Below are 14497 nucleotides of genomic sequence, written 5' to 3'. Positions count from 1 at the left end.
AGGACATGAATCAGTCTGTGTCAGATCCTGAATTTGAAATTTCCACTGAAGTCACGGGTAAGAGACAAGTGGAACCAAGATCTAGGCCATTTGCTTTTTGAAGTTTGCAAAGACTGCTAAATTTTACCAGTGGTAGTTCACTCTTTGCAACATAGTACGCTGTTCTAAACAGATTTTTCAGGTTTATTTTTAGTATGTTATTTGCAATTGGTGTTTGTTCTGGGAAAGATATTGCAGACTGAGCAATAATGCATTTCTTGCATTTCTCATGGGTTCTAATGGGGGCCTTTCTTAAAATGACTGGTCCCAGTAACAAAGGCGCTTGTCGACTCAGAAATCGAGAGAAAACCAACAACACACCCGGCAGAACATTATGTTATTTACACGGGTGCACATAAGTGGTCCGCATGTGCGCATTCGCTGTCAAAATAAAAGACGCGCACCAGATAAGAAGTTGCAACGCGCGTTTGCGTCCATATAAAAAGCACTGTTTTTGTCCGCTAGAGTGGGATTTTCACGGCACATTCCGCACCACATCTCTGTGCGTTCATCATTTGTCTGAAGCCAGCTCACCTCCTGCAACCACTTTTCCGAGAATACGTGCTTCTTTTGTGATTCGGACTCCTTCTGACATTTCTTTGGAGGTGGAGGAACACCAAAGTAATTGCTTAAAGGAGCTTGCTTCTTCGACATCTTTAAGAGTTCTAAACAAATGTCTGTCCTCCTCCAGAAAATCTTATGTATGCAAACACGCGTTGCAACTTCATATCTTGTGCGCGTTTTTGGTTTTTTTTGACAGCGAATGCGCACCTGCGGACCACTTATGTGCAGCCCCGGTTATATAGCTCGTCATATTGCAGCCACAGAAATTTTGTCCATGAAACCATAAAGCTGCACTTTCTTTTTGCCTTATAGTCTGATTTGTCATAACTTTTCCGTTTTGTGGTAAGCTTTTCTTTGGCTGTCACTTCTTCACCCTGACCTGTCTTATTTGGCTCAGCAGAACTAAAATATATATCGTGCTGCTTTTACACACACACACATAACGGTCAGCGATTCTCTGCGCGATCAACCTCTCACATGTTTAAGCTTGCTGCGGGAGATTTCACTTGTCATGTTTGCATAGTAAGCTAACAATTGATAAGACTATGTCAGAGGAATTGGTGCGCAAATTATCATCACTCACCAATCAGTGCTGTCGCTCTCTATACACAATTCGCGCGATTGCAAAGTGAAAGCAAAAAACAAGCGCAAATTCAAACGCGATTACAATATGTCACATATTGACAGTGGCTCACCGATGCCAATGACATAATTCCCCAGCTACATTTCCGAAAGAATGCAAAAGCATTGACATATATTTTTCCTTCCTACAATAGCCCGACGGGCAGGGCAGAGATAGATTTTGGTAGCCAGACTGGAAAAATCGCTAGCCCCGGGACGTCGGGTTAGCGATTTTGCAAGCCCTGTATCTGATTGAGGAATCACTCATCTTTGGAAAGGAGAGTTTATTACAGAGAAATGGCTCTTTCCAAAATAAAAGCTATACTATACGCATCTTCTGGGCTATATTCTCAGCAGCATATTGTAGCGGGTCAAGGCTGTTCGGGGTTCTGTTTGTACCGTTATGTTTTGTTTATGTTGCCATAGTGACGGGTGACGCCCTCTCACTGCGATGTGTCCTTCCGGGGTCAGAGGGCGCCCTGTGTGTTGTTGTTGTTGTTGCTGTGCGGTTGCCGCGCTGAGCAGTTAGCTAGCGGCAGTGTTCTTCTGTAGATGTCAATAAACGGCTGTGCTCCCTGGCTAGCTCACGGGAAGCAAGACCAAACGACACCTCCGTCTCCTCCTTGTCTGAGCTCGCCACAATATTAAACATATCAGCTAACGGCTGTCTAAATGACTCGGGTAAAGTTTGTAGCATGCATGCTTGTTGTTTTTGTATGCTTCCACTTGTCTTTGCACTAGGATGATGTCAGCGTAAATGTGCAGTCATATTCGTTGTGTTCCCACTAGTGCTGTCAGCGTTAATCTCGTTGAAATGGCGTTAACGCCACAACACGGCAAATCTCCGTTAACGAGCTACCCCTGATCGCCCGTGCGTGGGGCTAGACGGCCAACACGTTAACGAGCTAACTGCGCTAACACACTAGTTCCCACCCATGTAATTGAGCATTGCGTGACACATCCAACATACTGTTTTACTTTAGTCCATGACGCGCTTACCTTCAGGGTCATATGTCACATGAAAACCAAAATAATTCCAAACGCCAGATCTGAATGAGGGTGGGGGAGGTTCAATTTGCCATGTTGCAAGGAGAGCTTAACTTCTGTCTCGCTAGCTTGCCCTGCGCTCTTCCTTCTTACAATGCTGTCTGTGTTGAACGCTCAGTAGATCTGCGCTCGACAGTGCAGCCTAGGCGGAGTAGTCGAACGCAGATTCACTGAGCGCTCAACACAGACAGCATCGTCAGAAGGAAAGTTGATAAAATAAATTACAAATGTTGTATTGTTCGATACATATGCGTACCGAACCGAAAGCACTGTATCGAATGGTTCAATATCGATACGAGTATCGTTGCACCCCTAATATATATATACATATATACATTAAGTGTAGGGCTGCTCAATTAATCGAATTTTAATCACGATTCCGATCTGGGCTTTCAACGATCATTAAAAATGACTAAGCCGATTATTAGCCCCTCCCTCATTTATCCGCGACACCTTAAAGGCCGGTCCGTGAAAATATTGTCGGGCATAAACCGGTCCGTGGCGCAAGACCGCTGATTAAGAGGACCCGGGGGAAGCTCGGAAAGCTAAACAGAAGTTATTTGGAGAGGAGAGAGTGACTGCCGTTGGTTGAAAAGAGAGGTAAAAAAAAAAAAAAACTTCAGTGGTGTTGCACACTATTTTATATTATTTTTTTAAAGTTATCGTTAACCCTTTAAAGCTGGTCAGAGCAGCACGCTCCGTTTTGTGTAACTATTTTTAAATCCCTGTAGAACCTGAACCGTGTAAGCTAGTGTTACAATCCAATGTTGTCAGTGTTTTGTGTGACATACCGTAACATAAACGTAACATAAATGTCTTCGCTGGAGGGTCTGAGGTTTATGTTACGTTCTAGGTCTAGGCGTGTCCTGAACGCAACAAAACATTGGCCCACCACACTCCACCCAAAACAAGAACCCAAACAATAGTATCTTTTAAAATGCTAAGCAGCCATTTATTTGCTTCAGCAGTGAGCAGTGCCAAAAATAACAAACAAAACTCCCTAATGGTCCCTACGCTTTCCTACCCAAAATGAAAAACCAAACAAAAGACAATTCACTTACCTAACTTCCTAAACAAAAACAGGAGAAAACGTAATCAACAAAAATGGCTTCTCATGCCTACTAGGCTTCTGCAGTGAACAATATATACAAGGTGAACAAATTACTCAATTGCTACTTTACAAATCTATTTACAGCTATTTACAAAACTACGATACCAACACCACAATGATCACGACCCATGACAAACTGAAACACAGGGCTTAAATACATAGAGGGAGCAATCAGGGAATGGACAACAGGAGGGAAACACAGCTGGGGCAAATCAGAACTGACGAGACAAGGAAGCGGAAACTGAACACACTGAGATAAGACAGACCTTCAAAGTAAAACAGGAAACACATAACAGTCACGCCTAACACAAAACACTGGCAACATTGGATCGTAACACTAGCGCAATAATTTGTTTTGCATACGAAACAGGAGGAGTTGTACTTACATCTTATGCCATCAGCTTCTCCTCGGTCACGGTTTCCTTCCACATACTGTAAAGCTTTGCAAAAATTGCATAAAAAGCGCTTGCAGCAACAAAAACATAATATTCCAGAAACACGCTTTGCCGATCCGATCAGCTGTTCGTAACACTTCCCACAGTGAAACAGACGTCACCGCTAACTATCGCATGTCCGCCATTTCCTGGCCAAAACCGGAAGTGACGTCATTTTCGCGGAAATGTAGTTTTTTTACTTGTAGGCCTTAAAAGCCTATACTGGTCATGTTTGACTTTTCTAAATAGTTTCTGGGATGCTTAGAACTCGAATTGCACTGCTGGAAATAGTTTATTTTGATGCACATGCTGTTTTCTTTACTAATTTGCATCATAGGATTGTTTTTTCGTTTTTCCTGCAGTATATAAAAATTGGTGTCTCTCCAAAATAAAACTATGAAGACACTCAAAATAAATTTCCTGTAGTTGTAAACTATTTTTTGCAACTTTTTTGTATTTAAAGTTTTGAGGGATAAACCTCTTAAATTTCTCCGTAGAAATATATGTAAAAAAAACCAAAAACAATTTTCAATTTTTTTGTAGTTTATTGCACTTTTTTGCAATTAATGTAGTTACTATGGACTTAATGTATACATATTATTATAATATGGGCTATAACAGTTGCATAGCAAATTGAAATGCTCCCACAAATGGCACTACAACATGTAAAAAAATAATATAAGCTCTGGCGGACATGGTTCTATAGTAGGTCTTAAAGGGTTAAATAAATATCGTCAAATAATCGAGATCTCAATTCCAGTGAAGATAATCGTGATTATCATTTTTGCCATAATCGAGCAGCCCTAATTAAGTGGTTTCTAATACTTACAGGTTGTTGGCAAAATATCTAACTTTAGGGCTTGTCTGTGGGCTGCGTGCTGTTTAGCCACTTGTATTGTTATCGAACACGAGTGTAAAGCTCCTGGCTGCATTTTGTGCTTATTTTCTGAATAGCTACTTATCAATAGTGCAGATCCATATTGCAGCTTGAGACTCAGAAGGTGTCCAATAAGCTTTACCAGTGAGACATGCTCCCTGCGAACCTTAATCAATAATCCCTGTTGGACATTAATTTTTCTGTTTCCTCTCCCATTACCGTCTCACTGTAATATAGTTAGCCCATGGAACTAACTATTGATTATTTTTATATTATTTATCTCCAACCAGTTAGACTGGATAGAGATGTGGAGACAAGTCAATGTTAATGTTTACCGCGTGTTCCCTCGCAGGCCTACGACGACGGATACGGTGGAGAGTATGATGATGAGAGTTATGAAGCCTATGAAGATAACTACAGCAATCAGTCAAAGAGGTAACGTTAACACACACACAGCAGGAAAGGCTTTTTCAACTTTTCTCAGTTACCATCCATCTGTTGTTACAATACAGAATGTTTAAGGTCCACTGTGACCAGCTGGGCCATCACAGGTGTACATTAGAGCAAGAAATCCCCAAACCAACAATGACTTGATCCTAACAGCAAAGCTACAGTATGTGTGTATACTAAAGCCTGATGAAAGTGTGCCAGAGACGTCTGTTGTCTGTTAAAAACACATCAGTGAGCAACTTGAGCAACATGGGCACAGTAGTTAATCCCACATACACCATCATGCTGCTGTAAATATTTAGTGATGCACTAAATCCGCAGCTGAGTCCCCAACAAATGGAGTAAAATTTGTTCAAATTTGCCCAGCTTTTCTAGGAATAACTTAGCCCTTCTGTGGTTGAAGATATGTTTATGACCACTTTTTAAAGATCTGTCTCTTCATTAAGAACTAATAGATAAGGGCTGAGTGACACAGACAGTGGAGAGGACTACTGAGAGATTTTGTAAAAAAGTGTTTGGTCTTGTTGATAATAGAACTGCAGTCCTTTCCCCCCCCCCCCAAAGAAATCACATTTATTCCTTATTTGACAAAAAAGAAAAGTCGTCTGCAGCTTATTATTTTTTTCTTTGACCCGTGTTTTCGCTTCATCTGCTTTCAGCATTTCAGACTATTATGAATATGGGCAGGGAACCAGTGATGAATCCTACAACAACTATGGTAAGTAGAGCTTATTTTATACCGACAAGAACAGAAATGAGTCACTGTCTTTTTCATGTATCCTCACTTTTCAGTACTGATACTCACTATAAATTGTTGAATCCAGCTAAAATGCAACACAACCCCATTATTAAAAATGAGAAAATGGGTTGATTATTTGATTAGTCGATTCATAAAAATGATTTGGCAGCTGGATGGCTGATTAAATGGTGAAGTCCTTTTTCACCTTGCACTGTGCTCTGCAGTTCCAGGTTCTCAGCTGTAAGAATGTGTTGATTTTCTTTGATCCTGATTTTCTTTAGTTTGTACATCGACCGTTTTTTGGCATCCAGGTCTGAAATCTCGAGTTTTTACAGCTTATAGAAGCCAAATATTTCTCCAATCATCATGGGTTAAGGTAATAAAATACACCATTTAATATGTAATGCTTCATGGTCATAGGTCAAAAATCAGGGTCATTCGGGAAATTAGGAAAAAGCTTTAGTTTCCCCTGGAACATCTCAAAAATTTATTTGGGGGACAATAATATATCTTTTTCTGAGCTCTTTAAAACATTATTTTTAAGTAAAGACATTTTATGAATACACAATGACACAAAAGAATTAATATTCTACACCAGGGTTTTAATAGTTTTGCAATTTTCATTAGTTTTTATTTTTATTTAGTTTTGACTTCAGATTTTCAATTTTATATCAGTTTTAATTAGTTTTTACCAATTGTTTGCTAGTTTAGTTTTTATTTTTTTGAAAATCCTTAGTTTCAGTTTAGTTTTGATTAGTTTCAGTTATAGTTTTAGTTGTGTTTGCAATAATTAAGTGTAACAAAATCCCAGTTTCATCATATCAGTCATTCTCTTCTGCTTATCCTTGGGTATGTTGCTATTCCAGCTACCATACCCTGCATCCTGGACAGGTCGCCTGTCTGTCGCAGGGCTAACACGCAGAGACAGACAACTCACATTCCCACCTATGGGTTCTTTAAATAAATAAATAAAGGCAGATGAACAACCATTGATACCAGGCAACTATAAAATGTATAACTTGGCCCCAATGAGACTATTAACTCTTGCAGCACCGGGTGTTCATAATTTTGGTTCAAGTGAATTGATAAACTTTTTGAAGGCAATTGACTCACACAGTTATGTAGATATCCCAGTCCTGTTGTCTCGGGATGCATCACGCTGCCTTGCCTGGGGTTAGCGTCTGTTTCTGGGGATGAGGGTTACCTTCTCAAGGTAAGCTAGGTTAGCCTTCTTGTGTGAGCTTTTCAAGTGCACTTTAAAGTTTGTGGGATTTTCTTCCCTTTAGAAATGTCCCTCATAATTTGTCTCTTTCCACTACAAGACACTTGCTTTATCCAAAACACAGTCATATTCAAAGTAATCCCAAATTGGACTCTGGCGCTTTCTCCCGACCAGAGATGGGCAGTAACGCGTTACTGTAATCCGATTACTTTTTTCATGTAACGAGTAAAGTAAGGGATTACTATTGCAAAAACAGTTATTAGATTACCGTTACTTTCCCGTAGGAACGCTGCGTTACTGCGTTACTAAAACCTTGATTTCTTTTGCGAGAATGTCTCATGACAGTGACGTAAGTGAGTGCGATGTTCGTGACAACAGCTGTATGCAGATCAACAATGGATAATATATCGAGTGCGGGAGAGAGTATGAGCGTGCAGCATTTAAAGCGTGGAAGTACTGACCTTATTTTGAGTTTGATTCCATAAAAAGTGACAAAAACATTAGTGTCCGTTGTGCGTGGGAAGAAAACTTCTTTTTACAGCGAAAAAACCCCCTAAACTTCCAAGCAAGCACCGAGTGCGCTACAACGTGATGGGAAATTCACAGAGAAACTCGTGGATTCTTCCACTGACTGCTGCGGCACATCTGCACCAGGGTATACCTCCGCCTACCCCACTCCTGCTTTACAGGTGAAAATAGAGCAACAGGACCGCAACAGGACTCTTTGATTTTATTTATTTTCTGCTGTGTTTTACTTGCATCTATTTGAAAGAGTGAGTGTAAACACACACACACAAAAAAAAAAATTATGTGCTGGAATGTGCAGAAAATAGGTTTAAATATTAAACAAATTTCTTCCAGTCAGAGAATGTTGCATATAATAAATTTTTGCTTGATGCATAAAGTTAAAAGATTAAAACTAATAAAACAAGTTTTAAAAAGGGGCCTTTCCATTTGATTACATTTTGTATGATGGATTATGTAGAAAAAGTAGAATTGGGCTGAAAGATCTATCGCTTTATCACCTATTCAGGTTGTAAAACGTGTTTTTAAAAAGTAACTAAGTAATTAATTACTTTAAAAAATAAGTAATCAGTAAAGTAACAGGATTACTTTTTGGGGGAAGTAATCAGTAATTAGTTACTGATTACTTTTTTCAAGTAACTTGACCAACACTGCTCCCGACTTTTCCTGACATGATTCTGCGCGTGGACGGAGCAACAACACAGACGACTCGACTAACGTACTTGCCACCTGCTGGCATAATTAGACAGCAAGAAATAAATCTGGAAACTAAACTTCATTTTCACCCTTGACTATTGTATGACACGCACACATCAATGAAAACTAAACACATTTTTGCTATAAATTCATTTAATTTTAGTTAGTTTTGTGAACACTCATTACAGTTTTAGTTAGTTTTCCTTTTTTTGTTTTTATTTTTATTTCCGTTAACGAAAATGTTTTTTCACTTCTAGTTTTCGTTATTTCGTTAGTTTTCGTTAACGATAATAACCTTGTTCTACACTACATTTCTATATTAGCAATGCTGACATCAGCACAAGTAATCTGTGAAAATAACTCTGTCATTATTCAGGATTTCAATATTACCAATACTGACATTAGCATAAAACATAAATGTTTTAGTATAGCCCTTGCCCTTTGGGGGGAGTTGTGCTGTCTGATTGCACTTGTTTAATAAGACATGATGCATATTTCTGTTAATTACACTCTCTTTTAGACTCAAATAGATGATAAACCAGAGTATGCTTCAGGGCTTGGCTAACTTTTCACTGAAAAGTTGCCACTATAAATGGATTCAGTGTTCATTGTTTTTCAGCCAGCTCTCATGTCTGTTATCAAAAAACTACGATGGCGACATCAGAATACAAAACCACAGATAACCACAACCATAATCTACAGATGTGATCAGAAGGGCTGAATGACACAGACAGTGTTGGGCATTTGTTTCATGGTAATTTGGGCTCTTTGTGACTTCTTCAAACTTTTCTTTTTCCAGGGTGGAATGATTATACAGCATACATATTTAATGAGTTTAAAAAGAAAGAATTGGGTCCACAGGTTTGAATTTATTTTGGATTTTCTGTGATCCACACAGGATCAAAAGAGTACATACAGGCTTAAATGTATACCATATCCCCACTGATATTTGGCTAACTGTCCATTAATAAGTTATACCTCAAACAGACACTTTTGGTAGCCATCAGCACTATTTAGGCATAATTGTGGCTGGATAGTTTACCGCTCTTCTTAACAGAATTGATAATGGTCTTTTAAATTGGCTGGTGTCCTGGCATTGAGCCGGCTTTTAAGCACAGGCGAAGGTTGGAGCTTTGGGAAGTCCATTAAGTAAGCTTTATGTTGGCCTAATTTATCCATTTCAGAATCAATTTGTTCTGTTTTTGGGATCATTCGACTGTTTCCACAATTCAGCTGCCTGCCTAGTTGTTGATCAAAGATATTAATTTGTAGATAGAGAAGGTAGTTCCAATACTTCTTTGCATCCTCCTTCTCATGTACCAGTACCAGTGGCAGCAAAACAGCCAGACTATGATGCTACCACCAACATGCTTGAAAGTTCCTCCTGTCATTTTGACTAAATAACTCAATCTTTGTCTTGTCTAAAGACAAAACTTCTCCAGACAGCATTTGACTTTTCGATGTGCTCTCTCTTCCCATGGCAATGTCAAACTCACAATACAGTGATGCTGGTGTTTCAGCAGTTTGCAGTTTATGGAGGTTGGTAGATTTATTGATCCTGAACCCTTTCTTTTCATTTAAAGTTGGGTTGGTAAAGTAGTGACACACCCTAATTGTAAACACTTACACATCAAAATTACGTACAATTGTTTCAATTGATAATCTTGGCCCTGAGAGATTTTTCCAACTTGTGTAAATTGTAGAACCTTGAGCACCACTTATTAAAAGATTTAAGTAAGTGTATGTATATATTTGAGCCTGTAATTTTGACTCTGTGTGGATAAGAGAAAATCTACACAGTCAAAAATAAATTCAAACTTGTGAACACAAGTCTTTCTTTTGTAAAGTTATTAAAGATCTATGCTGTTCAATTATTACACCTCGGATAAAGAGAAGTTCAAAGAATTCAGTAAAATCCCAAAATTACCATGACATTCATGCCCATGATGAGTGTATACAAGCTGCTGACCACTACTGTAGTATTTTGCTATCGATATAAAGTGAACACTTTTGTATTTTTCACTGTTGTTCACATAAAAACAAATATATTTTGGTTCTTCTGATTTTTTTTGTTTGTTTTTTTATTGTTTAAATAATTGAAGCATTACGTAAAAATGAAGATATTGGTTAGATGCAGCCCTAAAGACTCTTTAGAAGAGTTTAATATTGTGGCGACCCACTAGAGGGCACCACTCACACCCAAGCTGGGAGGAAGGGTTCTGCTGCTGTGTTATATCCCCACAGTCGGACCCCGGTATTCGCCCGCGCATGTCGCCTCAACCCCATGAAACTGTCCGTCGCTCGGGAGGAGTTCGCGGCTATGGAGCGCCTGGGCATTGTGCAACGCTTGAACAGCGCCTGGGCCTCTCCACTTCACATGGTGCCCAAGCCAGATGGGCGGTGGCAACCTTGTGGGGATTTAAAATACGGGGATTTAAATAACCTTACAGAGAACAACCGTTACCCGATTCCCCACATCCAGGATTTTTCCGCCCATATTGCCGGGACCTCGATTTTTTTCCAAAATCGATTTGGTGCAGGGATATCACCAAGTGCCAGTGCGCGCTGAGGATGTTCTGAAAACCACTGTCATCACCCCCTTTGGTTTGTTCGAGTTTTTGCGCATGCCGTTTGGGTTGAAAGGTGCCGCCCAGACCTTTCAGCGACTTATGGACTCTGTTTTGCGTGGGCTACCTTTCGTTTTCGTCTGTCTGGATGACATATTGGTGGCCAGCACGAATCCTGATCATGAACCCTTCGAAGTGCCAGTTTGGTTTACCGGTCCTGGATTTCCTGGGGCACCGCATCTCCGATGGTAGCGTGGTCCCGTTGCCAGACAAGGTGCAAGCCGTCGCAGCTTTTCCGCGTCCCGCCTCGGTTAAAACATTGAAGGAGTACCCGCTGACTGGTCCCCTGACTGCCTCCGTGTGTTTTCCGCGGCGAAGTCGGCGAAGTCCGGCATCTGGCAGCCCCTCACCTTTTTCAGTCGTTTACTACAGACATTCAGCACGTGGCTAGTAAGCGTTTTGGTCCCCCCGCTGACATTACCTCGGACAGAGGCCCTCGGTTTGTGTCGGAACTTTGGTCTGCGATGGAAGGTCCACCGCACCACGGCATACCACCCGCAGGCTAACGGGATGTGCGAGCGGTTTCACTAGTCACTCAAGGCCGCGCTCCGTGCTTCTTTAACGAGTGGTAACTGGGTCGACTGTCTGAGGCCCCTTTTCTGTCACTGGCCCGGTGCACCACTGCATGCCAGATGTTTTTGTTCAGCAGTCGTTGGAATCTTCTCCTTTCATTTTGGTTTGGCGTGACGCCCATCAACCCCCCTTGCGTCCGCTTTACGACAGCCCGTTTCGGGTTATTGCATCAGGTCCCAAGCATTTTGTTTTGGATTTGGGGGACGGTAGGAGGTAGTTTCAGTGAACCGCCTTAAGCCTGCACACGTTCTGCAGAATGCTCCTGTGGTGCTGGCCCATGCCCCCTGCCGCGACCGCCCACCTGCTGCCGGGATGTTGGACTCTGACCCTCCCTCTGAGATCGCTCCGTGCCCGCCGGTGCTCGTCCGGCCAGCAGAGGGTTCGGCATGTCTTTCCTGGCCTGGTGGACCCACAGCCAGTTCTCGGACTCCCCGTTTCAGCCGTTCTGGACGTTTGATTAAGCCCCGGGTCCTGGATTGTTTGGGTGTTCAGGGGGGACATGTGTGGCGACCCATTAGAGGGCTCCACTCACACCCAAGCTGGGAGGAAGGGTTCTGCTGTGTTTGGGCGCAATATGCTCAGTTTATGTTTGGAGGTGAATCAAGTTGGAGTGTAAAACTAGAGCTCCTGTGTCGTGTGTCACATGCCTCCATAGTGTCATATTTTTATATGATATCTAGCACCAGTGATTTTTTGGTCAGCACTATCCATCATTCTGTATTTTGAGAAGTTTTCACTAAAGACAGTTCCCACTAAAGTATTAGCATTACTAAAGGTAATACCCTACATTCATGGGCAAATAGTAGAATAGAAAGAAAACATTCTCAAAAATCCTTTGATTTGATTTAAAGTAAATCCTGACAAGAAAAAAATGTTGTGTTGACCACACTTTCCTGGCTGACACTGCTGCACTGCTATACAAAAAAAAAATCACAGCCGAGAAAGAAAAAGAAAACTGTGGTTTCGGCCCACTTGCAATCATCTTCACCCAGGGAGCCACTTCTGTGTGCATCAAATTCCTCCTACCTTCCTGGCTCCTCGCTGCATTTGGCCAGAGGAGTAAATGTGCCAGTGGAAGCTCATGGGGCTAACCAGTGCCTATTGCAGAGGTGGACTGTTTTGCCTTTTGGGCATGTGCCTTTAAAGGCTTATTCCAGAAAGCTGTTACTATCGGCTGACTAACCTTTGCTGTGCCCAAAAACAAACTCGCAAAAAAAGAAGAAAAAAACGCCAGTTTGCAATTTCCAAATCAGCACCTGCTCCAAATTTTATAAAGGAGTCTCTGGATTTCAACTAAAAACATTAAGAAACATCTAAAACTGCTATTTAAATAAAATTGCATAAATCACCAGAAGTCGAGTTACAACCTTGTCACATGACAACGGCGATAAGCCGGATGCCACAGCAGGTTTGCGGGCTCATTCATTTTCAGCACAATGAGTTGTGCACTGGGGTGTTGAGGTCAGACCAAACCTAAACCAACGGGGCAATGATTTGATTTTCTGCTTCATAAACACTTTCTTATTTGGGAGCGGTGCGTTGGGCCTCGCAGCAGAGGTGGGCATCTTTATGTAATTTGGCTCTAAGGAAGGAGCTGCTGACAGTCGAATCTCAGTGTTGGTCCGTCAGAGGGCAAAGAGCTCATGAAATTAATTTTGTGTGAAGAGAAGCCCCCATAGTACCTGGGATATAATTTGCTTGCTTAAATTTTCTTGTCTTTGGTAAAATAGATTTAGGAGAGGCTAGAGAAGAGAGACAGTTTGCCTTTGTGACATGACGTTTCCGTTGTGAATGCAGCAGCTTTCTGCAATGCGTTTTTAACTCTTTTTTTCACCGTTTGTTTGCTTTAATCTGCAGAGGAGGAGTGGGGAACTACCCGAGCCAGTCTCAAAGCCCCTGTTTTACGGCTGACGCGAGGAGGCTACAGAAAACATCCTTATGGCAGATACTAAAGGTGGTCCAGACCTCCAATTCTCAGCTATTTATATCTATTTTTTAAATCCATTATAAATGTTGTAACAGTTATTTTATTTTTGGCCCATCTTCTTCAGAAAGTAAAAAGAAAATCCCCACCCCCACCCCCATAAAGCGCATAAAGCAACAATTATTGCAGTATACTGATGTTTGAGCCTTTTTTTTAACAAAAGAGACACTTAACAGTTCTCATCCATATGCAGGAAGGTTGTTCTTGGCTGTTTAAATGCCCTTCATTCCAGCTCCCTCTGCCCTAAAACATTAATCTGCAGATTTATTCTTGTGGGATTTGCATGACTAGTTGGTTTCCATTTAGTGTCTTTAATGTAGTGATTACTAAGGTTTAATAGCCAACCCCTGTTCACTGTGTTAAAGCAGGCAATCATAGAGACATAATTTGACTTAGAGAACCTATCAAAACTCTGCTGCGTCTCTCTACTTGCTTTAATTGCTAAGGAGACTTCGGTGCCCCACATAATAGAGGCATTTTCGTGGTGTTGCGAAACATCCAGTGATGCCATGTCCGTTTTTATCCACCGTGACACGCTACTAGATGTGGAAAACAAGCAAAACTTTTTCTCATTTTAGTTGTGCCTGTTCTTCAAATACGAGTTTGTCTAGGGGGAAATTAGTTTTGCCCTCTTATGCGAGTATTTTTTTTTAAGTTATTCAAACCCTATTGGCACTTTTTTCCTAATTTGGAAAACGGCCCACAAAATCCAGCTTAGCTCTTTGTCAGTGACTTTACAGGCACGATGAGTCTTTAACCAGCCACAGCTACGGAGAAAATGTGTTCACTTTAAATTTGAAAAAGTCTTTTTTTTAAAAAACTTCAACCTTTCTCCAGAGTTCACTGATTGGTGGCTGCTGTCTGGTTTAAATTACTTCATGGAGAAATTCAAACTGATTTCTTCAAGGCAATTTTTTTTCCACTTTTTTGATGATTTGGTTTAGTAAAAATAAAAACTGTTGCTTTTCTCTCACTTTATCTGAACAGA

At 41.0% G+C, this 14497-nt stretch overlaps 1 protein-coding gene across 1 annotated transcript in view; it reads left to right on the top strand.

The window, feature by feature from the left end:
• Positions 1 to 13628, top strand: part of khdrbs2 (KH domain containing, RNA binding, signal transduction associated 2) — a 76073-nt gene extending 62445 nt beyond the window's left edge. The window contains exons 7-9 of the mRNA XM_085428373.1: positions 5046 to 5128; positions 5803 to 5861; positions 13383 to 13628. Of these exons, the coding sequence (XP_085284499.1) occupies positions 5046 to 5128; positions 5803 to 5861; positions 13383 to 13477 (237 nt within the window). The 3' untranslated portion in view covers positions 13478 to 13628. The remainder of the gene's footprint in view (positions 1 to 5045; positions 5129 to 5802; positions 5862 to 13382) is intronic.
• Positions 13629 to 14497: the final 869 nt, after the last annotated feature.

Source organism: Rhamphochromis longiceps, linkage group LG13 (genome assembly GCF_057381845.1).
Source record: "Rhamphochromis longiceps isolate RC_006_pf linkage group LG13, R_longiceps_female_GT1.1, whole genome shotgun sequence".
Taxonomy (NCBI): domain Eukaryota; kingdom Metazoa; phylum Chordata; class Actinopteri; order Cichliformes; family Cichlidae; genus Rhamphochromis; species Rhamphochromis longiceps.
Note: the sequence above shows the minus strand (reverse complement) of the source record. Positions and strands in the feature narration are given on the sequence as shown.